The sequence below is a fragment of the Psittacula echo genome (genome assembly GCF_963264785.1).
Source record: "Psittacula echo genome assembly, chromosome: Z".
NCBI lineage: Eukaryota > Metazoa > Chordata > Aves > Psittaciformes > Psittacidae > Psittacula > Psittacula echo.
The window spans coordinates 54,566,056-54,592,760 of NC_137742.1; the positions used below are offsets into that span (position 1 = coordinate 54,566,056).

General features: G+C 45.9%; 2 protein-coding genes across 2 annotated transcripts; one reads left to right on the forward strand and one right to left on the reverse strand.

Annotated features, from left to right (window-relative positions):
- Positions 1–4,257: 4,257 nt before the first annotated feature.
- Positions 4,258–6,124, reverse strand: LOC308232457 (transcription factor JunD-like; the record flags this gene model as incomplete). Its single annotated transcript, XM_080638673.1, has 1 exon — positions 4,258–6,124. The coding sequence occupies one exon, from the start codon at positions 6,122–6,124 to the stop codon at positions 4,838–4,840; it is 1,287 nt and encodes a 428-aa protein (XP_080494799.1). The 3' UTR covers positions 4,258–4,837.
- Positions 6,125–9,212: 3,088 nt separating this feature from the next.
- THAP1 (THAP domain containing 1) lies at positions 9,213–15,909 on the forward strand. The gene is made up of 3 exons (XM_080637226.1): positions 9,213–9,381; positions 9,852–10,047; positions 13,364–15,909. The coding sequence occupies exons 1-3, from the start codon at positions 9,311–9,313 to the stop codon at positions 13,829–13,831; spliced, it is 735 nt and encodes a 244-aa protein (XP_080493352.1). The 5' UTR covers positions 9,213–9,310; the 3' UTR covers positions 13,832–15,909.
- Positions 15,910–26,705: the final 10,796 nt, after the last annotated feature.

Genomic DNA, 26,705 nt, shown 5'->3' on the forward strand with positions numbered 1-26,705 from the left:
TTCCACTTTAACAGCTGCAAACTGCAGAATGCCTCAGGGCCTAACTTTGGGAGATCACTCCTTTGTCAAAGGTGAGATGGACACAGTCAATCAGATATTTAAATGGAAAAATAAAGGATGCCTCATGATTTCCTTCAGTAATGACATAAACACAAGCCAAGATAATGGAGAATTATAGTAGGGCCACCCTTTGATCTTGAACAGTGCATGATAGTCAATAGTGATTTATAACATACACTGAAGAGCCCAAATCCTATGAGGTATTTACCTCTTGCAAGACCAGAAAGGCTCATGACAAAAATGTCATGACTGCCACCACTGCTGACTCAACCCTCTGGGTAATCAGGACTTACCATCCCCAAACACCTACACTTCTCTACGTATGTAAAGCACTTCTGTTTTGGGAATTGCTCTTGAAGCCATCACTGCCAGATGGGCTCGACCTGCAGTCACAGTGAAAATTGTAAGAACTATGTACCAACCACATGGACCTGTCTGGACACCTTGTGATACTGACAGATTTCACTACCTGTTCTACACTGGTGAGCAAACCAATCAGCTTTTCTAGTAATGACATCATTTGAACTAGTCATAGCACTTTCCTGCACCCACAGCAAGCAGAGGCAGAGCAGATGGGAGCTCCTCCCTCTTCCCAGGGAAGGAGTGGACATGATTTCTCTCACCACAAACACTCCTCCTCCCCAAGATAGAAAAGATCTGATAACAATTCAAAGAAATGAAAGCCTTTTATGAATCAAACTATTGTGCTGTAGCACCTTAATAAGAAGGCACTTCACATCTAGATCAGACCTTGGTTCAAGCACATTCAAAATATACTGATGAGCAGCAAGCAAGATATGCAGAAGAGCAAGCATCCACCAACAAAACTAGACAAACAAAGAGACTGCATAATCTCCAGAGCAGAGATCACACATAGGGCAAAGAACAAAGAGGGATGTTTATCTGTCATGGGTTTACACCTGGCATGCAAAACCAGACCAGAAGGGCATAAGGGTAGCCTGCAAATCAAGCTATGCAGTGAGAATCATTTAAGGACTAGCGAATGGTGTGTGCAGGTATAGCAAGTATAGTAACTCATGGTACAGTTTTGAAGGATGAAGAAAAATGCTAAAACCCACTAAGGTTCCACTGACAAGCTGATGTTTGGGGTTTTCTTGTTGTTGTTGTTTTTGTTTTTCTGCTGTTTTGTTTTCTTGGGTTTGTTGTTTTTTTTTGTGTTCTGCTTGCAGGTTTTTTTTTTTTTTGTGGTTTTTCTTTTTTTTTTTTTTTTCCGGGGTGGGTGTTTTTTTAGTAGTGACACACAGACAACTTGCCTGCAGTTACTGGAAAGGAGCTACATTGATGCAAATCATATGAACAGTCGGGAAAAGTTTTACTCAGAATCTATCTTTTAGCATCTCACAGTGACCAAAGTTTTAGGCAGAAAATTAAAACCTAAAAGGATGTGAAAAATGCTGCACCAAACTGAAGAAAAAAGGCAGGATAAAATAAAGAAGCCATATTTAAGGATTTAGGAACAGTGCAGGGGTAAAATGAGTACTGATATATTTTAGAAGACAGTAGCAACCAAGCCTAATGGTTGCAGCAGGCAAGCACTCCCAAGCCTTGTATTTGTTCAGATTGGTGCTCAGGCTATCCACTCATAACTCTGTTATAGATGAAGTGACCTCTAGCAGAACTAATAAGGGAAGAAAACCCCACCCCAGCTCCCATTCTCAGATTTTGATCACATCAGTGTTATATTCTAATAATAAATACCAGATAAATAGAGGCGTTTACGAAGATAACCTGTCACTCTACAGAAAACGCATTTCTTTGGACAGCTCTGCTACCAGAATAGTAGCCTCTCACAGAGAGCTGGAGCCGCCAGCCTCACAATTAACCTCTCATCACTCATCAGGGCAACAGAGCTGGCACTCTCAGCACTTCTATCACTTAACAGATGTCAGTCAGAACATACAGCAGGCTATCAGAGAAGTTACCACATGAGATCTTTGAGAAGCTGGATGCAGAATGCCTTTTGCAGAAAGTTCGAATGGGAGACAGGTAACGTGTGGTGGTTTCCAGCTTTAACACTACCATGCTGAAAAGGGGGAGCTTATTATAATGCTGCCAGGTTATTGCTCATTACAGCCCTGTCCTTGGCTGGGAAGCGGGACTGGAGTGATTTCCTACATCCTATAGATCCCCCACCTCTCCTTGGACATTGCTAATTTATTCTGACCAGAAACAGTAAAATAAGTAAAGAACGAGTGCTGCACAGCTGAGGTTATCACTGCCCTGTCTCCTACCGCAAGATCTTTAACTAGACCCATGCCCATTTGCAAATACAAGAACTGAAACAGCAGTGTCCACCCATGTGATCTTTAAGAATTTTTCAAGGATTCCTTAAAAAAAACCCCACCTCATTACACATACAGTAAAGCTGAGCATATCAAACCAGTGTATCTACCAGGCAGCATTACCTCTCTCACTAGGGAAAGTGTGTTAAGGGGTGGAGGGAGGGAAGTCTCTTATCAGTTTCTCCAGTCTCGCAGTATTTCAGCAGATAGGTCGGTGCCTGCCACACAGTAAAAAACCAGTTCTTTTTCACCCAGTTATTATGTAACAGGCAGTGCTACAGATTGTACGCTGTCTGGTTCAGAATGCCTGTAAAAAGTCTTTAAACCTGGTTAAGATCAAAATATTTTTTTTTATCTGTTCATTAGTATTTCTAACAGCAGAAGGTATTTTTACAGGCAATCATTTCAACCACTGAAAAAGGCTCTGGTGACATGATTAAACAGTTATACAATGATTAATATGGCTTCTACATAATTTGCATATGCGTTAAGTAATGAAATATCCTCGGAGCTTCTCAGCTACAATAACACAATTACTACGCATTGTCATGTCATTTAATGCGTGTGCCAGGAATGACTATGCACTAAAAGAAAAAGCTCACACACTTGACTGCTGCAGCTTAACCTTCTGAACAGATAGCACTCACGTATCCCCAGTAGAAGAAAGAAAAACTGTGAGTCTATCCTGACCCTCTTGAATTTCGAAGCATCAAGTGTATCCTTCAGAAGAAACAAGAGATGTTTAACAGCTCCTGAGTGGCTTTAACAGATCTGAGCAATGGCTCATACACATAAAAATGCCTATGCCCCTTGGCTCCTCGTACAATCCCCCATTTTCACCAGCTGGCACAGACACATTATCCCCATTTAAGTTATGCCTCTGAGTTCAAGCAGATCATTTGGCACAGTTTCCAAGGGGGGAGCGGGCCCCACTCTGCAGCTGGATCTGCTCAGGATAAGCCCTGCCATGCCCCAGCCGCAGCCAACCCCTGCATCAGGGGGGCTTCTGGTGGGGTGACCATCACACTCTGACAGACTCTTCCCACTGCACCATGCCACAGGGCTCAGCAGCACTGCGATAGCGGCTATGCTCAAAATACACAGGTGTGGCAGAAGCAAGGTAGGCAGCAACATCGAGCAAGGGATCTAAAGCTTTCAAAAAGTTATTGAGGATTATGTCTAATCGGAGAAAATAGTTCATTTGCTTTACTCTTCTACTGGTAAAATCTTGACAAAGAAATAAATCACACCAAGTTTTTCCAACCAGAAAAACTCTTCACACTCTAGTGTTGACTTGTTCTGTATCTAGAGTATTGCAGAAAGTTTCTTCAGAATAAAGCAGATCAAGAAGCAAGATACACAGATTTCTACTCAAAAATAAATCTACTTTTCCATAATATTTCTGTGATTTATTCAAACAGAATACAATGGAATTGCCATCTTTATAGCTAACCCACCCCAAACCTAAGCCCTTTTCTGTATAGCACTGAACTGTTACTATACTATGTAAAGAGCAAACACCACTGGAATGTACACAGTGAAGGAAAAAAAAGTAAAGCTCTTCTTGCCCAAGTAACGGTTTTGTCTACTAACATGTTATCTAGAAAAATAAGGTCTAGGCAATGTCCAAAAGTGTTCAAGTTTCAATAAGTAACTATCAATGCCCCAAGGTTGCACTTACACAAGAAAAATGGAGCGTACGGTTTAGAAAAGTATCTTCAAATGACTGAGTCAGCAATGCATTTCATTCTGTTTAAGATTTTACAACAAAAATCATCACCCTCCAGGCTTTGATTTTAAAACCGAAGCCATGTAAGTGCAAGGGCACCCACACAGTTGTCTTAACTCTCAATGGCAAATTAAAGCTCTAGAGAAAGACAGTATTTTTAAAAAAGTTCTTTATCAATACCAAGAAAATATACATAGCCGTATCATGATTTAAATATATATATATATACACGCACATCTTCTCAAAAGGGTACGATTCTGGCTTTTTTTTTTTTTTTTTTTTTTTTTTTAAAGTTTGAAAAGCTTATCCATTGCTATACAGTTCAGTAAAGGTGTATTAGGAAACACACTTTTTATATCCCCCATTAAAATAAAGTTGAATCTCTCTGTAAACAGGAATTTCCTTAATTTCCGAAATCTCTACAGACCTCACGTACTTCACTGAAAAAGAACAGCCAAACACCTGCCCCAGAACCACCCACGAAGACCCTCGCTCCAGAGAGCAACATCGACAGTCCTCAGGAAACGCTTAGCAACACCCGGCTCCTGCAAACGCCTTCTCCGGGCGCAAATAAATAGTAATAATTAATAATAATAATAATGACGACAACAACAACAGGAGAGCGGTGGCAGGCGAGACCCGCGGAGCCCCCGTGCCGCCCCGGCGGCCGGCGAGGACGGTTCCGGGCCCGATCCCGGGTCCGGTCGGTGGCGGTGGCGGGGTTCCCCCTCAGCAGGGTCCCCCCTTAGCAGGCGCTAGTCTCCGGCGGGGCGACTGCTTCGGGGGGCGCCTCCCGCTGGGCGGCGGCGGGTGGAGGATGGCCGGCGGCGTTGATGTGGCAGCCGGAGGAGAGGTGGCTGCGGACGCGACCCTGCAGCTGGGTGACCTGGGCGCGGAGGAGGTTGGCGGTGGCGGCCAGCTCGGCGTTCTGCCCCTTAAGCGCCTTCACCTTCTCTTCCAGCCGGGCGATGCGCTCCAGCTTCCGCCGGCGGCACTTGGAGGCGGCGATGCGGTTCCGCAGCCGCTTGCGCTCCGCCTTCAGCCGCTCCTGGCTCTCCGCGTCCAGCGGCGACAGCGACGGCGGCGTCGGCGCGCTGCTGCCGCCCTCCACGCCCGCCGACGGCGGCACCTCGGGCACCGTCTGCGGCTCTTCCAGGGACCGCGCGGGCGGCAGCCTAGCGGTCCCCAGACCCGCCGACCCGAAGGCCAGGCCCGGCGGCCCCGGCGGCGGCCCCGGCGGAGGGGCGGAGGCGGTGGAGTAGGCGCTGCCCGAAGGGCTCAGCGGCCCCGCGGGGTTGAAGCCGCTCAAGTTGGTGTAGACGGCCGGCGGGTCGGCGGCGGCGGCTCCCGGGGGCCCCGGGCGGGAGGTGCAGCAGGGTCCCGGCGTGGAAAGTGGCGGCGGCGGCCCCGCTAGGAGCTGGTTTTGCTTGTGCAGGTCGGCCAGGGCCTTGACGAAACCGTCGGCGAAACCTTCCTGCTCCTGCGTCACCGGCTGCCGGTAAAGAAACGGCCCCGCTGCCCCGCCACTGCTCGCGCCGGGCGCCGCCGGCCCCGGACTGCCAGTGCCCAGCCCCGCGCCCCCCTGGATCAGCAGCTGCTCCAGATCGGCGGCCGGCGGTAGTTTCAGCAGCGGCAGCTCCGCAGCTGAGCCCAGCGCGGCCTCTGGGCCGCCGCGAGCCGCCGCCGTTCCGCCGCCGCCCGCCGGCTCCGCGGAACCGGCGGGCGGCGGCGGGGCGGCGGCGGCGGGCGGCGGCGGCGGTAACAAGCGCAGAGCCGCCGCGCTGCTGCGGGCGCCTGCGGGCGGGCGGAGAGCGAAGGGCCCCGGGAGCGGCGCGGGGGAGGCAGCCGCCAGGTCCCGCTTCTTCCCGGCACCTAGCAGCAGCTTCTGCCCCGCCGCCGCATCAGCCGCGGGGCCGCCGGCGGTACCGAAGCCCGGCAGCGGCACGAAGTCGGGTAGCAGCTCCAGTCCTTCCTCGGGGTAAAACGGCGCCTCCATCTTCACAGCGGATCGCCCGCTACGCCCGCCGCTCATCCTGCCGCCCTCGCCGGCCGGCGGCGGCGGCGGCTCCGGCGCGGGGCGGGCCGGGCTGAGCGCCTGCTCCGCGGGGCCGGCCGCCCTCGGCTGGCAGCGGGAACTGAGCCGCCTCTCGGCGCCGCCGGCCCCACGCCACGCCCCGGGCCCGCCGCCGTCCCGCCCCGCCACCGCTTGTCCCCCCCGCTCCTTCCCCCACACGCCGGGCTTGCGCGAACGGGCTCCCCACAGCAGCCCCGGCGTGGCCCCGGTGAGGAAAATGCGCTGCTCATCCCCGTTCTACTCCCTGAAAACTCACCCCGCGGCTGCGGAGCGGGAGAGGAGGAGCTGCCGGGGGCGTCGCCCTGGACGAGGGTTTCCCCGTGGGCATTCCCCGGGGATGCTCCAGCCACGGCTCACGCGTCCGAGTGGGGAGCGCGGCAAGGCCCATGCGTGGAGGAATGCAGTGGGAAGGTGCTCGTGGTTTGTGAACGTGGTGGACGGGCGAGGGGTGGTAGTGCAGGTGTCGAGGATTCACGCTTCCCGACAGCGCCGCTGGCAAGTCTGACTCACTGGGAAGTGAGTGAAGAACGTTCAGCCGTCGGGAAACATGCCGACCTACCCAAGAAAAGTCACTCGCAAGAAGGAGATGACGGTGCTGGTGTGGCTTTTCCTCTGAAAAATAAAATAAAATAATAAAAAAAAGTTTAAAGACAGGGTTTGAAACACCTTAGATGTCTTTTCCACATTATTGATCCGTGAAAGTATTGTTTGGTTTTTTTTCAGTTTGGGGGTGGTATTTAGTTGTTACCTTCACTGGAGACAATTCCTTCTGCCCCTCTCCAAGTCTCCAAAATTCTTACAGGATGAGAAAATTGCTTTCCACCCACTCTATTAAAAATCCCTTCTGCTTGGGATTTTAATGTGATCCTGACAGAGCTGCCAAAAGCTCTCCTTTAAGCTGGATTGCTCACTGAGGGCCTCAGTGGCTTGCCAGTTCTTCCCGTAAGTGCTGGGATCCACCAGCATCCCCCTCAGTTAAGCATCACCCTGCTGCAGTCTACTTGTGCTTTCTCCTCAGACTTTTTCTCCCTGCACATCAAGACCAAGTGCTTCCTCTTGCAGGATGTGCTCTGCAGCTCACTGCTGAGTTCTGCTGCTGCCCCTGCCTCTTCTGTGCCCAGGTTTGCTCCAAAACCCAGAGCAGGGGAGGAAGCAGAGATGCTGACGTCAAGTCAGGAAGGACTTTGCCCCAGGCATGCCACTTCAGATCCACAGGAGAAATGGAGTCTAAGCGCACTGAGGCCTCGATGACCTTGACTCACCAACCTTGGGACCCCTAGCTACACACCCTGCCCATAGGGCAGGAGCTCCATTTCAACTCAGTGCAGGCCCTTCAGTCCCTGCCCAGATACATCGCGAGTGTTCCAGCCCCATCTCCTGAATGGATCTTGGACCTGTGTTTCCAGTTCTGTTCCTGGCATCATCCACCGCTGCTCCTGCCCGGGTTCCCTGGGGTGGACCTAGTACCTGGTTCATCACCTCGCCTAGTGTGGGTGTGTCAGTGTGCGCAGCCAAGCCCTCCTCTGCCCGCCCTGCTCCGTGCTGCAGGACTCTAGGGCCATCCGCTTCTCTGGCTGCTCCTAGCTCTCCTTCCTGCGGGACAGACCTGGTCTGCTGCTCTCAAGGCTGCGGCAGAATCGCTGCCTAAAAAACTGTGGGCAGCAGGACTCTAGTGAGAAGAAAGCCGCCAGGCAAAAGCCAGAAAACAGAGGCACTTGGGTGGCTAAAGGAGGAATAGGCATGTCTTTCTTGGTGTGGAAGGTGGTGCTAGAGCGAGCTTATTTTTGTTCCCTTGGCTGACCTAGCAGCAGCGGGGCAGAGCTAGCTGTACTCAGCCAGCACTGGGTACTGAGAGCTGCGAATGCCAGCGGCTGTGTTGCTGCGACTCCTCGATGTACGGGCTTTTCCTGCCGTATTCCTGTGCGAGCAAACGGCAGTGTCATCTTCTCTGCGGCCGGGCACAGAGCGCTGTCCAGGTAGAGGCGCTGCAGCCTCCCAGCTAAAATCTGTACAGCTCTTCTTCTATCCCTTACAAAGCAAGTGAAGAGAGGGAAAACAGACTGGGGAGAAAATGAGGTCCAGAGAAAAGACTGGGGAGGTTCACTTGGCTGTAGGTTCATTGCCAGAGAAATTCTAGGTGTAGTGTGATATGTGACAGAGCTGACACTTCATCAGTGCTCCAACAGATCTGTTGGTCAGTTACATAGGATGGTTTAACTCACTGATCTAATGCAGAGCTCGAAGGTGAGCCTGCAGAATAGGAAAACGCAGCAACTGCTCGAAATAAACTTATTTGTAATGACAGATAGGTTTATTTAGATTGCTATCTAATACACCTGCAATCCGAGTTTCGGTGAGCGTAAGGGAGCAGTTTTACACGTCCTTCATACAAGTGCCCGTCATGGCAACGTGGTCTTCTTGTTGTAACCCCCTCCCCGCTCCCCCTTTTATTTATTTTGCTGTAAGAGCCTGGAGACCCTCCGGGGTGGGCACAAGGACCCTGTGACAGCCCCTTGCTCCCGCCCGCAGCCCTGCCCGCCGGGTGGGGCGAGCAGCCCCGGACAGGCCCTGGCGGAGGACCGCCCTCACGGCCTTTCCTCATGGGAGGCCGGGCCGCAGCGCGGACAGGACTCCCGCCGGCCTCTGCAGCGCCAGCTCCCCGCCGCTGCCGGCGGGTCTCCGCAGAGACACCAGCCGGGCCGCGCTCCGACCCCACCAGGAGACACGGGAGGTCGGGCCAGGCGGGGCCGGGCGGTGAGGGGCGGACCAGGCAGGAGGAAGCAGCCGTTGGGCACAGCAGCCTCCGCTGCCCAGATGTGGTAGCTGGGGGCGGGTGAGGTGGTAGGGCGGGCTCGCAGGCGGCGTCCCGATTGGAGGATTCGCCAGGGTGGCTCCGCCCCCTCGCTCGTACTCGCCAATGGGCGGGCGCGGCGCGTGCCACCACCGCGAGAGTTGCGTTGAAGCCGGTGCCGCCATATTGGAGTCGGGAGAGGCCGCGTCCCCTTCTCTGCCTCTCGGAGGGTCACCGGGGGGGGGGGGAGCAGTGGGAAGGCTGATGGGAGGATGCGCGTTCGGCGGTGAATTAACCGGTCCCGTGAGCCCGTCCCCCCGCCACTGCAAGGCGGCCGGCGTGGGGCAGGGAGGATGGTGCAGTCTTGTTCCGCCTACCGCTGCCGGAACCGATACGACAAAGAGAAGCCCATCTCCTTCCACAAGTGAGCGCGGGAGGCGGGCCGGGGCCGGGGCGCCATGGAGGCGGGGCCGCGGCCGTGCGCGCGCGCCCCCCTCCGGAGGGGCCGTGCGCCGGGGTCTGCGGGGGGCTGGGGAGGGTGGGGAGGGGGATGGAAAGGAAAGGCGGGGGAAGGAGGGGGACGTGCTCTCGGCGTGTCAGTGCTGTGCGTGTCCGGCGCTGAGCGGGGAGCCACATCCGGCCCCGCACCGCATGCCGGCTCCTGCCTGTGCGGGGAGGGAGGGGGAGCCCTTCGCGTTTCTCCACACCCGCTTCCCCCGCGTCTTTCAACCCCAAGCCCTGTCCTGGGTTGGCGGGAGGGGTTCGGCTCCGAGGATGAGCCCGTCAGAGGGAAACCCAAGTGGTCGTGCTGTCAGTCACGGCGGCGCACAGCTGTAACCCGACCGCCCCGTGAACAAGCTTTCCCGTAAAGCTGAAGGTGTTTCGTATTTGCAGGTTTCCTCTTACGAGACCTGATCTTTGCAAAAAATGGGAGGCTGCTGTTAAAAGGAAAAACTTCAAACCGACCAAGTACAGCAGCATTTGCTCAGAGCACTTCACTCCTGACTGCTTTAAAAGGGAATGCAACAACAAGCTTCTGAAAGAAAATGCCGTGCCCACGATATTTTGTTACACTGAACCTAGCGAAAAGGTAAACCAAAGCACTCGTAGTTTACAGACATCGGGATGCTGTGTGTTGTGCGTATTCAGGGCCCGAAGTGGCAGGGCAGCGAGGAGAAGGTGCAGGTTGTGAAGGATGCCGGCAAAGCGTGTGCAGCTGGAGGCACCTGGAGGGCTGTGGTGGCTGGAACACATCCAGCCCCTGTTCTCATGTAGATGTAGGCTGTCCGAGGCTCTGGAGCGCATAGAGCACCACACTAACTTCCAGTAGCTCTGATCTGCTCTTCTGTGCCTATGCAGAAGCCTTGTGCTGAATTAAGTGGAACGGCAGCAGAGTAAGAGGGTACTGCCCTGTAGTTCAGTTGTTTGAATGTATTTGTGGCATATTTGGAGTTTTAGAGAGCCTTCAGTAATACTGGCAAGTTGCACTGTAGTCTTCCATGATGGCTGGTGGCTCCTTCCAACACTGAAGTGATGATGGGCCTTAGATCTGAAACTTAACTGTCCTCTCTAAAGGGCTCTGTCCTCTGACTTCATGGAGTTAAAGTGAGGTGCAAACAGAGGGGCAGAACAGTAGCTGCACCTGCTATCTGTCTGTTCTGAAACCATCCCTGCCTTGCCTTAACAGTTACCTTTCATTCACAAGCCAGGCTGGTCCCTAACTTCTGTCTCTGAACTTCTGGTGGCAGTCTTCTGTGAGGTGTTTTGCTGCTAAAGCAACTTGCAATAGATGCAGGTCAGTTACGAGTTCTTCCTTGTTGATGTGATAGCTGCAAAACAAGAATGGAAAAATTTGGTTCTTAGCTCCTATAAGGGACATAAAATATTAGATCTCTTGCCATTTTCCTGTAGGGCAAGTGGCAAAGGAGAGAATGGGTATGATAGGTCTAGGGGGTGGAAGACTAATGGGATGGTGTGCACACAGGGAAATAGGGGCTTTTGCTTGTTTGATTTTTTTCTCTTTATATACAATATTAGATTTGATGCAGAAATTAAAAAGGGAATGTATTTGAAATGTGACTGATGATAGAGAAGAGAATATAATCAGAAGGTATTTAAGGAAAACCAGACAATTTCCAGGTAAATATGGCTGTGTTTTTTGCTTGGTTACGCTTCCCTTGTGAGACAGACATTTTCTGTATTGTGTGTAAAACAGTTACAAAACTTCTTAGAGACTGAAAGCTGAATGGGTTTACAGGATGATCTGCAGAAGGGCAATTGGCACAGCAGGATTAGCTGTGAGCCGCCTTCCTCATTTCATTATCATACCTGGATCTACAAAAACTCAAAAGAGTGCCTTTTAATTATGGAGAAGGATTTAGTGCTATTCCTGTTTGTCTCATGGCACGTTTAAACAAACTGCCACATATCTTCAAGAAATAATATAGTAACGAAGAATAACAGTGGCTGTTTTGGAATTGAATCCACAGATTTTGAAATACAGCTTTTTATCTTTTGTACTATGTAATTTGAAATACTTTTTTTCTTTACTTATGTCTTAGGAGAACCATTTACTGTCTGTAAGGAGTAGTTAGAATTCACTTATGATGTGTCAGTGATACCAACGATCTGTTCTCCGTGACACGTTGTGACAATAGTAACATATTTATAGAGGTAGCATGTGCTGGATAAGCTGCAAACAGAAGTCTCTGTGTGAATTCAGCTGTCCAGCTGATTTTTGCTTGTGCTTCCGTCAAGGGTGAGTGTGTCTTTGCCGATTACATCTTTGCCTTGTATTTTTATTTTAGTAGAAAAGTTTGAAAGTGATAGCTGATAGGGTCAAACTCTTTAGAATATTCATATGTGAATTAGATAGGCACGCTCTTAAAAGCAATTTCTTGTAATTGAGAAGTAAGAGTGATAGTTGACTGGCTTTGTATTTTAAAGCGATCAGTAATATTTGAGTGCATATGAAACTTCCCTTCAACACCAATCACAAAACTGCCTTCTCAGTTACTGTCTACCAAGCGTTGTAGTTTGTACAAGAGGGATATCTAGACCCCCCCATATCAAGTATTATCTTGTTTGCATGTTAAGTCAAGGAAGGTCAAGTGATGACCTTCAGATCTGGTGAGCTTGATATTTAGATGATGAGCATTTCCCTGTCTTTAGGCTTTCATGTGTAGCAATAATATTGGCAACAGGTGCGTAGCTAGAAAATTGGTTTGGTGCCTCTTTTACTGAGAATGTCTTAGGCTTTCTTCTGGCATGCAGTATGCAAGCTCTTTTGTTTAAGTAGTGGGGTTTTTTTTAATCATCATGTGCACAGAAGCATTTCTGAATTATACTTCATTCCCTTGGGGCAGAACAAATCTGATTCTCTGCTCTGGCCTATGCTCGAGTCGTGAGGGATCCGTGTTGTTCTGAACCATGCAAGTGAACCTATCGAGAGCAGTATGATAAAAACTGCAGTTTCGTGTGGCGTTGAGCCAGTCGATATACTGCTCCTGCCAAAAAGGAGAATCGTGCTTCTCCCTTCTCCATCCCATCTGCCAGCCATGCAGTCCTGTTTCTCACTCATTCCATACACAGAAGCAGGTTTAGGTCATACCTTGCGTTGCGTTGTTTTGATTTTTAATAAAAATCTGGAGATTTTTGCAGTGGTGGTGGAAAAGCAAATAGCTTTCTGTCATCTTAGCAACTTACTGTGTTTGAGGAAAGAGTAAATACGAGGGCTGGAAGGGCTGCTTTGCTGTTGAAGAGCTGTTTATTTTGGCTCATCATGTCTCTTGAAACCAAACACTTATGCTGCAGTCTAAAACCAGTGACACAGTCCCTTCCAGTTGTTGAGAAGCAGGCCTTGTGTTTACCCCTCTGCTCTGCCCCATAAGTAGGTGATCCTTGTTCCTCCTCAGCAAAAGATTATCTGCTGCTGCTGGTGCACTTTTAAGTCAGCCGATAGGTTCAAGGTATATAATGGTAAGATGCAGCAGAAAGAAGGAGGTACAAAGGGGGATGGGATGGCAGTGGTGAGTTACTCCATTTGATGGAACAGGAGCCTGCGTTCTTGCTTCTTAGCTTATTGTGGATATGTATTTGACCTAAGTCTCCAAGTGCATATTACTATCTTTCAGATAGTAATTGCTACATTCTTCAGTTCTTGGTTTATTTGAGACTTCAAGAACTTGAGTTTGAGAGCTGTGAAAATGAAGCTGCATAAAAATATCTTCAGTTTTGAAGCCAGACAAAACAGGCTCAGAACTGTATGTCAATTTTGGAAATACAAGCTTTGAAATTTACTCAATTTCAGTACTGGTTGTTTATGTTATTCTGGGGCTGTAGGACAGGAGTTTTTTTTGAGCAATGTTAAACATGAAAATGTACTTTGTTTTTCTTCTTGTTCCTAGCCTGAAGAATTTACAGAACAGCCAGAAGATCCACTACCGCCTCCCCCACTGCCACCGCCGCCACCACCACCGCCACCACCTCCACCACCAGCAGCTCCAGTACTACCAGCATCTCCGTCAACTCCTTCGTTTCATCTCTCTCAGATAGATGCCAGATTAGTCGATCCAAGTATTGGATTATTGATGCCTCCTCTCCAGACCCCTAGCAATCTCGCTGTTTTTTGTGATCACAACTATACCGTAGAGGATACAGTTCATCAACGAAAACGAATTCAGCAGCTGGAGGAGCAAGTTGAAAAACTGCGGAAGAAGCTCAAGACAGTGCAGCAGCGATGCCGCCGTCAGGAAAAACAAATTGAAAAACTGAGAGAGGTTGTTCAGTTTCAGAAAGAAAAAGACATACTGGCAGGAAAAGGCTACGTGATTCTACCCAATGACTATTTTGAAGTCGTAGAAGTACCTGCCTAGAAGTCATGAACATCGTTTTTCACTTTGCTAGGCCAAGAAATTTAGTTTGAAAACTAAATGCTCTCTAATTCTGTGCACAAGACTCTCTAGAATTCTCAGACAGTAAATATGCAGACATACAAATGAGATTACAATTTTTCTTCACGATCATTTCAGTTTGATACACTTTGAAAGTGCAAGCATCTCAGAATTAGAATGTGCATTTAGTTTACAAAATCTGAATTGCTTTACAGAAGGAAAGGATGCAATGGTGAATACATTTAAACCCAGGGTTTTGATTTGTTTGTTTGCTTTGTTTTGTTTTTGGTTTTATGTTTTGTTTTGGTTTGTTTGTTTGTTTTTTACAGCGGCTGTCTTATGCTTACAGGGATTGGGGAACTGAATCTGGCTGAGAGTGAAGTTGAGGTTGTTGCGCACTTAATTCAAAGCTTTGTCAAGGCATTTAATGTTGGCTTTGGTGATCCCCAGGAAGTAGTTTTCACTGATTTCAGAAGGAGCAGGATTAGGGCAGCTAAGAATTCCTGCAAGTGCTGCAGAAAAATAGAGGAAGTTAAGCATTTCAGCCTGGGAAAACTTCCAACCTCAGTTTGCTATGCCTTCAAAGCACTGCAAAAAGTCTAATTCCCGGATGCCTTTGGTGAGGTATGTAAATGAACCTCTTATTTTGGAGTAACCTTTCACCACGTGTTTGTTGTGAGGGACATGAGGAGAATTTACGGCATAGCTGATGTAGAAGAGGCTTTAGTTTAAGGGCACTTAAAACACTCCTGAAGTGCAGTGCTATACTGAACATATGTGTTATTGGACTGTTGGCTGGATCAAGAAGGCAGTATACTGTTTTGGAGTGGCTTCTTTTCAAAAGTACCTTGATAATATACAGTCCTCAATATGTTGCAGTGTGACATTCCTACTGTAATGGGTGGAATTTGTCCTCGTCCTTGAAATTGTTCTTAACTCTCATCTCAATCATGTGTAGCTTCAGGAAAATAAGCTTTTTTATCTTATCGAGGTGTCAGGCATTTGTGACTTCCATTGCAGTATGCTGTGGGTTTTCCCTTGCTCTCTCAGTGATCCCTCCACCTCCCCAAAAGGTATCCACCAAAGGGCAGTAACGGAATTAGGCTTTGGGAGCTGCTTGGTGCTAGACTGGTTTTTAATATCTCAAATGCTGCTGCTTCTCATTTAGCCTTATTAAGACTCATTATAAAAGTGAATTTAGCATGACAAAGTAGTGCAGCAGTTTGCACTTCCTGTCTGATAATTTATTTAGTCAATGAACTCATTCAAAATCAGAGAAAATGGTATCATGCTAACCCTGTTGTAGCCTTCACACCTGAAATTTCTGGAGATATGAGACACAAGCAAAACGACTTTTCTCAGTCCATGTCAAACTTGCGTGTAGTGTGGATTCTAGCTCTGATACTAATCAAGGCCTATTCTTGATGGCTTTAAAAGCTTCTGTTAATATCCTGTTAGCACAACATTTTGAAATGTTTTGAACCAGTCTTTATAGTTCTGACCTCACTCATGCCACATATCTGCTTTCCCATTTCATAGACTTAAGGTGAACAAAATTGCTGATGCATCCTTTTGTGTACATTTATGATACGTGATTAAAAATAAAAAGCAAACGGTGTGTTAGATTTTTAACTACTCTTTCTCCTCTTTTCCCAGGACTTTGCCAAAACTAGCTTCACATTTTGTATTTTTTTTTTTTTTTTTCTAAAGTAACTCCCTGGTTTAGATGCTGGGTTTTATTCACAGCATTCCCAAGTCTTGTTGCTGTTATGCTTTACACTTAAAATAAACTTGAAAATGTTCAAATTCAAAAAGTGACAAGGAAAAGACGTTTACACAACTGTTGCTATGCTTTTGGCATGTGTGGCCACTTTAGCAGATTGTTTCTGTTTTCTATGCAATAATACCCTCTCTTCTTAATCTCTGGGACTTTAAAGTGTGACTTCCTGAAGCAGGGCAGGTTGCTGCAATACTACAGTCCTGTGGTTGGGGTGCTCCTGCCATTCCACTCTTCCTCCTGCTATTTTGTTGTGCACTGCTGTCACCACCCTTCTTATTTGCACCAGTTCTGGTGCTGAGTGCATCCTTCCGTGGGCAACTCAGCTCACTGAAGCAGCAGGTTTGGCTCGTAGTGGAGAGGCAGAGGAAGATCAGTGGTGTCAGACCTGATGCAAGAAAAAGGCAGGGGCAGGAGCTAAGGATGGAGAGAAATAAGTCCTCTCCTCTGGTCACAACGCGTTGTTGCATTGTGTCAGCTGCTTCTGACAATAAAGGAGTAACTTCATTCTTTTAATGCTCAACACTGTTTCCTTCCACCCTGGCCAAAGATCCCTGTTTCCCCACACTGTAACCTGCTGTGCTTGTTGGGCTCATCCTTTGAGTATTGTAGCTTCATAACCTTCCAGCCTAACAGAAGCAAGTCAGCAAGCTAAATTTAAGGCACACTGATAAATGGCTCGTGCATGAAGGTCTTGTGGATTTAAGCTTTTTATGTTGAAGTTGGTTTAGTGGCTGACTCAAGGGAATGTTCCTCCTGGTGAGAGATGTGATTATTGCTTGTCTCCAGGGTCTCGGTAGCAGCAGGTGGAAGGAGGAACTGGTGCCCAATTTCTTTCCTATTACCAAAGGATTTTTCTATGAAGAGATGCAGTCTGTTCTGACAGTGGTCTTGAATTTCTCCTGCAGGAACTCTTTTGTTTTTAAATCACCCCTCCCTAAGTCCTGATGCAGTATGTTAGGGCTAGGTATGGACTTTGCTAGGGATGTGAGGAATGTCAGTATCGCAGAGCAATGAAGGGGGGAAAAAAGGCTGGTATGGAAACAACCCATTGCCTTTTAGCAGTTGACTTTTCCTGCATTGGACCTACCCAGCACTGCACTGCAATCTCTCTGATAGCAGTATAGAAAGAGTAGATGAAGGCTGTCTGCTACTGGCCAGACTAAGACAGGAATTCCAGCTTTTCATGTAAAATTAATAAGCACAGCATGCTCCCCAAGCATTCGTTAATGTTTCCTCTTTTTTTAAAGTGGGATCTGTTACATTCACACCATCAGCTGTGGAAAGGGCTGCATCACTTACTGTTAGTATTGGCCACAACCAGCAGCTGCACTTTGCAGCAATTTCCTAAACATCTCAGAAAAAAGTGATTTGGAGCTAAAAAGTGGAAATGGGAATGTAGAATGACATGTGACTGTCCCGTTGCACACCAAGTAGCTGACATTTGTTTAAATGCTTGTAGCTGTACTTCACTGAAGCCAATTTTATAAAGCAGACAGTTCAAGGAATTTGGAAAGTACCAAAACTGGGAAAAATGCTCCACTCTTAAAATCTTGAGAGATTTGTTCTGAAACAGCCTGAAGCTGCAGCAGGCAGAAATTAGAGCTTCTAAAAAGAGAAATGTTGGTTTACCTCCCCTGTTGGCCCAGTTCTCTTTTTGCTGTGGTAGGTTATCTGACCTCTGTGTAGTGTTTACGTTTCTCCTTACACCTCTGCAAAGTGTTGCATCTCACTGTCTAACTGGGACAGTTCAAACCCAGGGGTATGTTTTATGGGGAAAATGAACAGCTAAATATTTGGATTACTGCTTATCACACTGAGGGAGTCCTTTGTCGCTGCCATTTTTTCTCCTGTGCTTCCAGTAGGCCTCTTGTCTCTGCTGTTACTAGTGTGGTCTTAACAGCTGTGGCAGCGAATTAATGAAACTGAGATTTGCAAGTAATCTTCTGTTTTGCTGAAATTTCATTTTCCTTCAGTGCTATGTAGGGTTTAGGATACGGGTGTCCTGTGTGAATTTTGAAGGAGTTCTCTAGTAGCTGAGGAAAGTGCAAAGCAAATCCCAGTTTGAATGTAGGAAGAAGGAAACCAAAGGTTGTTTGGGTGAAACTAAAACCAGAACAGTTTCTTAAGTCTGTTTCAGATGACTTCGCCTATGATGCTCTTTGCTGGAGCCAGGCAGTTATTCCTAGTTCCCTTTTGCTTTGTTTCTTTCCTTAGAACTGTTCTAGGTTTTAGTCTATAGGTGTATCTGCTTCCCGTCAGCTTACACCTTCATCAGGTGTCAGGGTAGAAAGGGGTGTTTTGAGCTATTGTCTAATTTTAACAACCGAAATGCAATCTGCCAGAGCACGTTGATGCTTACTGTCTGTCATTACTGCTGCAAGTTCAGTTCTGTAACTTCTGCTGTTTCAAGCATAGCAGGTTATTTGCCATATTTTAGCCATGATTTATTAATAAAGGTGAAAAAGCAAAACAGGATTCAAAAATATAATCAAAAAATATGATTAAAAATATGATGACAGTAAGTGCTATTATAGATTCCTCTTCAATGCTTTCAACAGAAATTTTATTTTCTTACAGAGTTATTTGGATGGAACTGCAGTATTTTATTGCACAAATTGGGCAGAAGGCCTTAAAATTTTATACAGACTGAAGGAGTTTAGAAGTGTGCAAAAATAAAATGTATTGCGAAGTTGTTATTTAATCCACTATGAATAACTTTAAACAGTTCCCAAAGGAAAGCTTTGGCGAGGAACTGAAATATTCTGAAGATAAAGAAAACTTTTAAATATGTTACTCAGAAGGAATTTTTCAAGAGCCTCTCTTGAGTATACATTACATTGTCATAATTAAATCATTTCAGTAATTAAATCTCTCTGAAGTCCTGCCACTATTAATTCATTTAGCACTGAATATCAAGCCTTTTATTGTCTGTTGTGCAAAATGATCTAGTGATCCTCCTGTAGCTGCCTCCTCCCATTGTACAGGGAAAATGGACTGTCAGGCCTGGGCTCACACATTCCTGGAACCTCTGAAAAAGTGATTGTCCTCTGCATCTTAATTGGTTCTAGTGGGCTATTAAAAGGTCCTTTAGTTAGAGAGGAACATGGGAGAATACAATGAGGCTGGTTGTTTTGGGGTTTCTATGTTTGGTTGGTTTTTTGGGGGTTAGTTTGGGGTTTTTTTGTTTGTTTTTTAAAATCAGGGAGGACTTGAGCAAATCAGGCAGGCTTCTTATTTCCTTTCAGGTTTCACTGGATGTGACTATTAAGGGTGTATGGTCTGTGACTATACTAGTCATCTATAGATGAACCAACTCTTCAGTATCTGAGTCGGTGAAAAAAGACATGTAAATTCCTTTTGGGAGGTCGTCAGTTCAGTGCCTGGGGCTGGTAATCCAGAAAAAGGAGGAGATCTTGCCTTCAATAATGGTTTCTTCTTTCATCTTGGGCTCATTTACCAGCCCCCAGCCAGAGTCCAGTACTTTCCAGACAGGTTCTTACAGATGACCCAGGACATTGATTTAGCAGAGTGATACAGCAGTATACTGAAATGGCAGCACAAGCACAGTATATCAACTGCAATATACAGCAGAATCACAGTACAAGCATACTGTACAAATTCCTATTACTGGTCTCTAAATGCTTGCTGTCACAACACTGTGTCCCCAGTTGCCAGGAAATAATATGTGGGCAAAGTTCATCTTAAGCCACCCTCCCAAGCTGATTTGGTGAGTGGTTCAGTTTTTATTCTTTATATGGGTTGAGTTACATACATCTTCCCCTCCCATGCTGGTCTGACTAGCTGTTTTCAGGGAAGGCTATTCACGCAATCTGTTGACTAAGTGATGTATTAGCTATATACCTTAAACAAAGGTTACTGTCTGTTCCCCCTGGTGTTGAGATAATCTCAGCTTTCTTTATGGCAATTTGTTTTTACCACTTGCATACTTCCCTGAGGTCATCGTTCTTGCCCATCTCCTCTGGGCCTTCCTCCATTACAAGGGTTAGTCACGCATCTCCATGCCATCTCTTTTCAGGGGTGTCTAATGTCTCTTACAGGAAGAACTGAACTTTTTTTGGCTTCAGGCACTCTGCAGTCTGCACCCTTGGCTCAGAAAGGAAGGTTTTGATTATTCTTGTTTGAGAGGAAGCGGTCTTTTTAGGATAATAACCACAGCAGCTGGCTCTGCAGGGAATGAAGCTTCAGAATAACCACTTTCACAGCTCAGTCCAGAGTTCTCGCTCTTCTTTGTTGTTATCGTTTGTGTTTTCTTTGTTTGTTTTTCTTGTCTTCTTTTCTTGTATTGATAGGATCAGACTCTTCATTCATCAGTTCACTGATGCGGGTGCTGTCAGGTCCAGAGGAATGGCACCTACATGCAAAGAAAATTTAAATGGAGAGAACTGTTCCCAGGCTGGCTGTGAGACATCAAGGTGGAGTCTTCCACTCTCGCGAGAGTATGTGCCACGTGAGCTTGGGCTGCAGAGGCTGGTCTTACTGATAAATGGTTCAATTTATAATATTTGAAGCTTGATCTACACTTGCAGGCTTGTCTCGTAGGTGTTCTGAGCTGATATGGTGTTTTATGAAGTGATTTTGTGGTGGCAGTTTATCTGGGGAACTCCAGGAGTCACTGACAGATGAATGAATGTTTGTGGTATTATGCCAAAGGACTGAAAAAAGAAGTAATTTACGAGTAGCTTCAAATCAGTATGTATATTCAGTTCTTACCTTCATTTGTCTCTTTCTGAGTCCAGGAAAATCTTTTTGTTAGTTTTATTTTCTTTGACAAGGGACTGAAATTGTTCAGAGTTTATTTATGTGTCCAGCATGGCGAGGAACTGGCAATTTCTGCGCTACAGGTACTACAGTGTGGAAATCTCCTGATTACGGGTAATAGGAAACATGTCTATGCCCTCAGGTGGATGTGCATGTGGCTATTTCAGCCGAGGAACTCTAGTTATTTGGAAGTAATCTATTTAAAACACACACACACAAACTACAGTCATAGTATCATTTGAGTTATCTTTCTTTGATACTGCCATCAGCTAACATTATCTGACGGCAACTTTTCATATAGCTGAATACATATATATGTATGTAATATCCTTTATACTCAAATGTTCAAGCAAGGTTATGATGATGCTTTAACTAATCTAACAGTATCACTCTGTTGATAACAGCTCTTCCATCAATATTGACATTTACCTCTCTTTCTGTCTACTAATGTTATGACTTACATTTTTTGCTTTGTGGTATACCAGCTTAATATATACCTGGTATATCAGTTAATTGACATGTATATAACTTCAGAAATAAGATATAACTAAATTAAACTAATATCTGCAAATGGTGCTTTCTTGTGTTGTTCCCTATGCTGCCTGACAGGCTAGATCTCTCCACCAGATCAAAAAACATCCTTCTTCAACACCTTTTGCTCCTTCAGTCACAGAAGAAATCGTAAGCTTACACGTGATAGATGACATTGGTCTTGCTTGTTTTTCACAGTATGATGATCACAAAGTCTTGTGAGCGTGCTGTCTACTGAACCCACCATCTCTGTAATGAGATAGGACTGTAGAAGTAAAACTTTTCTCCCCACTAGAAATCTATTCTAATCTTCAATGTTATTTCATTTTCTCTGACTTTTTCGTATTTGCTTTGCTCTTCTGCAGCATTGCTCTTCTCTCTTACCAAAGATTAATTTGATCTTTTCTATTAATACTTTCAGAATCTAGAAGTCTGTGTTTCTTACCGCATTTGCCTTTTTAAATCTGATACATGGCAATAATGAGATACTAATCTGCTCAGTTACAGAGGCTGTCAGCAATTGAGCACTGGAGTATTTGGAATATGGGTCAGTAACCTTTTTTTGTAGACTGGTAACTTTTTACTGTTTGATGCTATTAAATGTTCCACAGAGATGAAAATGCAAAATGTTGTTGGAAATAGCATTGCAATGAAAAGCATGTCTCAGCTGAAGACTGCTTCGGGTTAATGAATGAGCTTGGCCTGTGGAAAGAGGGGATTTGGTTATTATTTGAATGGATTTTACTCTCTGTGCATTCAGGCTGAGTCTTTACTTTTATTCTACTTGTTTCTTGGTTCCTGTATATAAAATGATATATGTAAAAGGTTTAAAAGTGAGCTCAGTGATTCTCAGGGGAGCTGAAAACTTTCTGAGCAATGCCTTCACCACTGGCTTAACTTCTATCCCACTGAAATGAGCAGTAAAACTCCTGCCTGTGCTGAAATGCTGAAAGCTTAACTCAACATTTTGGGCAGAGCCTTGCTGAGTCCCACGGTGCTGGGATTTCTTTTTTGTGTTGCTGAAAATCCTATTGTTGTGCTGTTGGAAAATCCATCAGCATTATGCAGAAGAGGGGGCACTGGGGCAGTGTCATCGTCTTAGACAAGGCTAAACAGCATCATTTTTTGGCAGCAAAGTCATAATGCCATAAAGCTTCAGCTGATGTTTGCTCATGATGTCACAATGGGCTCCATAGCAGGGTGGCAGTCTGCTGTGCTGCAGTGAGATCATAGGAAGGTAAAATCTGGCTGCAATGATAAATGGTTATTTACCTGAGTGAATAAGGCATCTGATAGCATTCCTCGACAAATGGTCCATTACCCATTGAGGAATTAAACTCAGAAGCATTCCTGCATCTTCGGGGTTTTTTTTACTGCTTTTGATTTTGCTGATTATCTGAGGCACGTGGAGTTAATGTGTCATGCTCCCTGCGCTTGCTGAGAGCCTCAAAACACTGCTACACTTATGAAACGAAGTCTGTTGGCTGACTGAAATGTCATTTCAGGCAGGTACACTGTATTGGAAATGAACATGAGGAGCTGCCCCAATGAGGTCAAGGTGATAATGTGGGGAAGGGTGACAGCAGCACAGTTTGTTTCATTCTGTCTGAGGCAGCCAAAAGGTGTTTTCAGGCCTTTATGAAGTTTACAGGGGATGGTGTTTATTCTACAAGCTCTACAAGAACAGTGGCAAGTTGTCTTCTGGCACTCTTCCCCCCTTTTCAGCTTTAAACTGAAATAGGGTAGACTTAGATTAGATATTAAGAAGTTCTTCACTCTGAGAGGGTGCTGAGGCACTGGCACAGGTTGCCCAGAGAAGTTGTGACTGCCCCATTCCTGGAAGTGTTCAAGGCCAGGTTGGACTGGGCTTGGAGCAACCTGGTCTAGTGGAAGGTGTCTCTGCACATGGCAGGGGGGTTGGAACTGGGTGAGATTTAAGATCCTTTCCAATCCAAACCATTCTGTGATTCTATGATTTAACTAGGTTAATTTATCTGAATAGGCGCAGACAGGCCATTAAAACAGTTAAAGGACATAAGATATTCTGGCATGGTAGGAAAAGCAAAGCTAGTTTTTACATATTTTTGTAAGTAACACAAATTACATTTCTCGTGAAGTTAAGTTGTAAACACTTGGGTTTTGTATTCAGCTTCTCTGGCTTGTCAGAAGCAAGATAAATGGCAGATTTCAAAGATGTCATCCAGTAGAGATAGCTTTATGGGTCTCAAAGTCTCTCTAGTTTGCTATTAAAAGCTTTATTCAATGAACTTACACAGTTTCAAGATATAGCTATTGGTTACATATGCTACCATATAATTAGGTTACATATGCCACCAAATAATTGCAGCGCTTCTACTTCACATCACTTCTGTTATATGTTGCCCCAAAATTGCAAGTTACATAAAAAACATACTCTGACTTCAGTCAGAAACTGTGAAGGCATCTGATACACTGTGCTTTGTTTACACTGATGTTTTAACAGCAAGTGTTTCCATAGTTCCAGGCTAATTGGTATTACTCAGAGCTGTCCTGTTGTATATGTATAGGCCACTATGCATGCAGGTCCAAGTCCCTTATTTCTTCTATACTATTATCCTGAGACATTTTGTATGAACACTGAAAACCACTAAAAAAACCCAAAACAAACAAACCACCTAATACCCATTGTTTCATTTTTGCCACTCAGAAATATAATTGGATTTCGCTTGTACATATTCTGTATTTCACAGTTGTGAGCATAACTGTGAAAATCTTTAACAATCAAATACCTGGAGGTTAGACCACACTAAATTTTAACCGCATATGTAGACATTCAAGAGGACTGTAATACCTTCATGTAATAAGTTATTATGGATAGGAGTTCCAGAAGTTACTGTATGTGAAAGCTGGTTTCTAGGTCTACATTTAAGAGTACTATCTGTTCATAAGCCAGTGAACATGGAAGTCTGAAATATGCCACAGGTGTTCAAAATGATGGTCCTACACATTCTATCTTTTTGGTTCCGACCTGTGAACATTTCTGTCTAATCTTGAGAAACGTCTAGAAGGATGATCTTTTGAGGTCCCTTCCAATCTCTAACATACTGTGAATAGATATTGTTATTTATAAATTTTTTGACATTAACCCAGACAATACAGACTTAGCATGACAAGAAGGCATCTCTGGCTAGAAGGCCCACATCCCAGCTCAAGCCATCAGAAGGTAGTCATCAGGATGGATCTGTGGACTGATGTGATTAGAAGGACAGAAGTGAGTTAGTGGAGGTGTTAAATGAAGAACCTCTTTCATACTCCCCCAGAACTGTTTCTCTATAGACAAGTTGGCTTTACAATGCTGGTTAGGGTGACTCCTGTGACAGAGGTGAGGTCTGGTCTGCCAACGGGCTGCTGCCAGAGCAGTTTCTCTGTTGTAGCCAGGGATGATCCAAAGTAACGTGCATGCATTTCATAGGGGCTGCCCCATTCAAGTGAGTGTCCTGGCTGCTGTGTTAAAATTCCCACTTTGTAAAATTATTGGTTGTAATGTAGCTGAATGGGGAAATTTTGCTGTTGGCATGCCACAGCCTCCAAAGTATGAGTGCAGGCTGGGTCCAACCCAGCGCCCCAGACCTGCTTCTTCCTGGGCAGGAGCTGCAACCATTTGGTATCATGCAAAAGATGGGTGTATCTCAGACATCAAGAGTCTTCTCACAGGAGGACTAAACAGCTTGGATCCTGGGTGGCTGAGGATGCATTGCCAGTGGCTCCTAACTTCAGGAAACCTGACCGCCATTTGGAGATGAAATATTTCTAAGTGGAGCTGGCTCACTTTCCCTTTGCAAGACTTGAGCATCTTCTCATTTGGTAGGCCCCTAGAAATTCAGGCATGTAAAATCTCAGTGCCTGAGCAAACCAGTGCCTGAATAAGGTGACCGTACTGCACTCACGTCATCTGTCAGGCAAGCAGGGAGCTTTTTAACATTCCTGGCTCTGTTTTTTCAGAAGGAGGCATGTAAGGGGTGACGAGGTATGCTGCTGATGAAGGGTTGGCGGGGGAAAGTTTCTCAAGAGCTCTCAAGATGGAAGGAAGAAGTCAGAATAAGTCTGAATCAACCAGAGAGTGGCTGCTTCAGCACCCAAGGAGGGATTAACAATTCTTTGATATTTGTTTTAATTATTATTGTTATTTACTCCTGACCTTTTCCAATTTATTTCTGAAAGCCAAAGGTGAAGGTGCAGGCATCTGTCCTGTAGCTCAGCGGCCCGTGTTGAGGGGCTGTCTTTCTCAGCCCCTGAGTTTTGTGGGGCTGAATGTGGCTGAGATCATTGGCAATGCTGCTGCATTTTCTGTTAAAAGAGTAACTTTCAAAAAAGCCCCCTCCAAAACGGTGGAACAACTCATGATGTACAAAAAGTCAAGTACAAGGGCTGTGTTCATGAAGCATGATCTGCTAAGGCTATTGTGTACTTGCAGATTTGAGTATATAACATACAATCTTTTCCCACAGAAATGTGAGTCCTAATACACGTTGAAAATGCACATGATGGAGAACTAGTTAACTGCAGAAATAACTGCTTTTCTGTAATCCAAGCAGGCAGCAAGAGTCGTAGAGCAGCAGAAGAAAATAGACACCAACTGCATTTCTTTTTATTGAAACATCATGAACAAAGCCACAAGCACGAGAACAACATCCAGTATTGAAGAAAGAGACAAAAGAATATGGACCTCCAACCATTCCTAGCAAATATGTTATGTTGTCATCTTTTGGACACTAGAGAATTATTATCTGTGTCATGAATATCTTTCTAAAGCTAAAAAGAAACCTCCTTGTGAATTGTGGGTGGATGATGTGGACCCACAAAGCAGCCACCTCTGCTAGCTCAGGAAAAGATAACAAAGAGCAAATGCCCGCAAATGCAGGCAGGAATCTCAGGTCAGAACCTCATCCAGCTTCTGGCAAAGCACTGGATTTTGCTATGGTATCTCCAAGGGCGTCTCCTGCCCTCCCACAACAGACGGAGCGGCTCCAAAAGGAAACTCTGTCAGCTACCATCATTAAGGCTGCGTGGTGGGGATATTGCACCCAAAGAGAAGTAGACAAAATGAACAAAGCTGCTGCCAGGATTCAGGCAGCTTATCGAGGCTGCAGGACGTGGCAGGAAATGCCCTTTGGGTTTTATGATTGCCCTGCATAAAATAAGTTTATAGTAAAGGAGAAAGCAAAAAAAAGACAGCAGTTCTTCCTCTTGCCATGGAGCGCTCTGTGTGTTGGGTTAAGGGCTCTCAGACACCAGGCGTTACCACTGAAAATGAGAGGCTGAGAAGTCAATGCAGAGATAGACATGAACCAGGCACTTCAGTCACTCCTGGAGCCATTATCTTCAAAGCAGAGTTTTCTCTCACACCCTGTAAAGCCTTGACCCTTGCTAACAGTTTGCTTACCCCTGAAGTCTTTCAAGCCTTGTCATCTCACAACAAGTTCATGATGCTGCAGATAAAACTTGGGCTGCGAGGAGAGCTTACCAAAGCGGATGTGAGCTTGATAAAATGGAAAGACAAGCTGAGAAAATAGCAGAGCTGAGCCAGATCTTCATTTACAGTTATCAACTCACACTAAACAGTTGTAAGAATTACCAAATTTCAGAGTTAGCTAGTGTCACTAAAATGCAGGAGTGGACCACAGAGCTCCAAGACACAGCGCCACATCCTGGACAAGTCCTCACTGTGAAGTTAGAACTGAGAAAGGAAAACAAAGACTCTAATGCAGAGGGCAATGCACCATCTCT

Bases quoted from the DNA above. Each gene is read 5' to 3' on its own strand.
- THAP1 (XM_080637226.1), top strand. From the start codon at position 9,311: ATGGTGCAGTCTTGTTCCGCCTACCGCTGCCGGAACCGATACGACAAA. The intron at 9,382-9,851 runs GTGAGCGCGGGA...TCGTATTTGCAG, and splicing joins AAGCCCATCTCCTTCCACAA to GTTTCCTCTTACGAGACCTG. The intron at 10,048-13,363 runs GTAAACCAAAGC...TCTTGTTCCTAG, and splicing joins ACACTGAACCTAGCGAAAAG to CCTGAAGAATTTACAGAACA.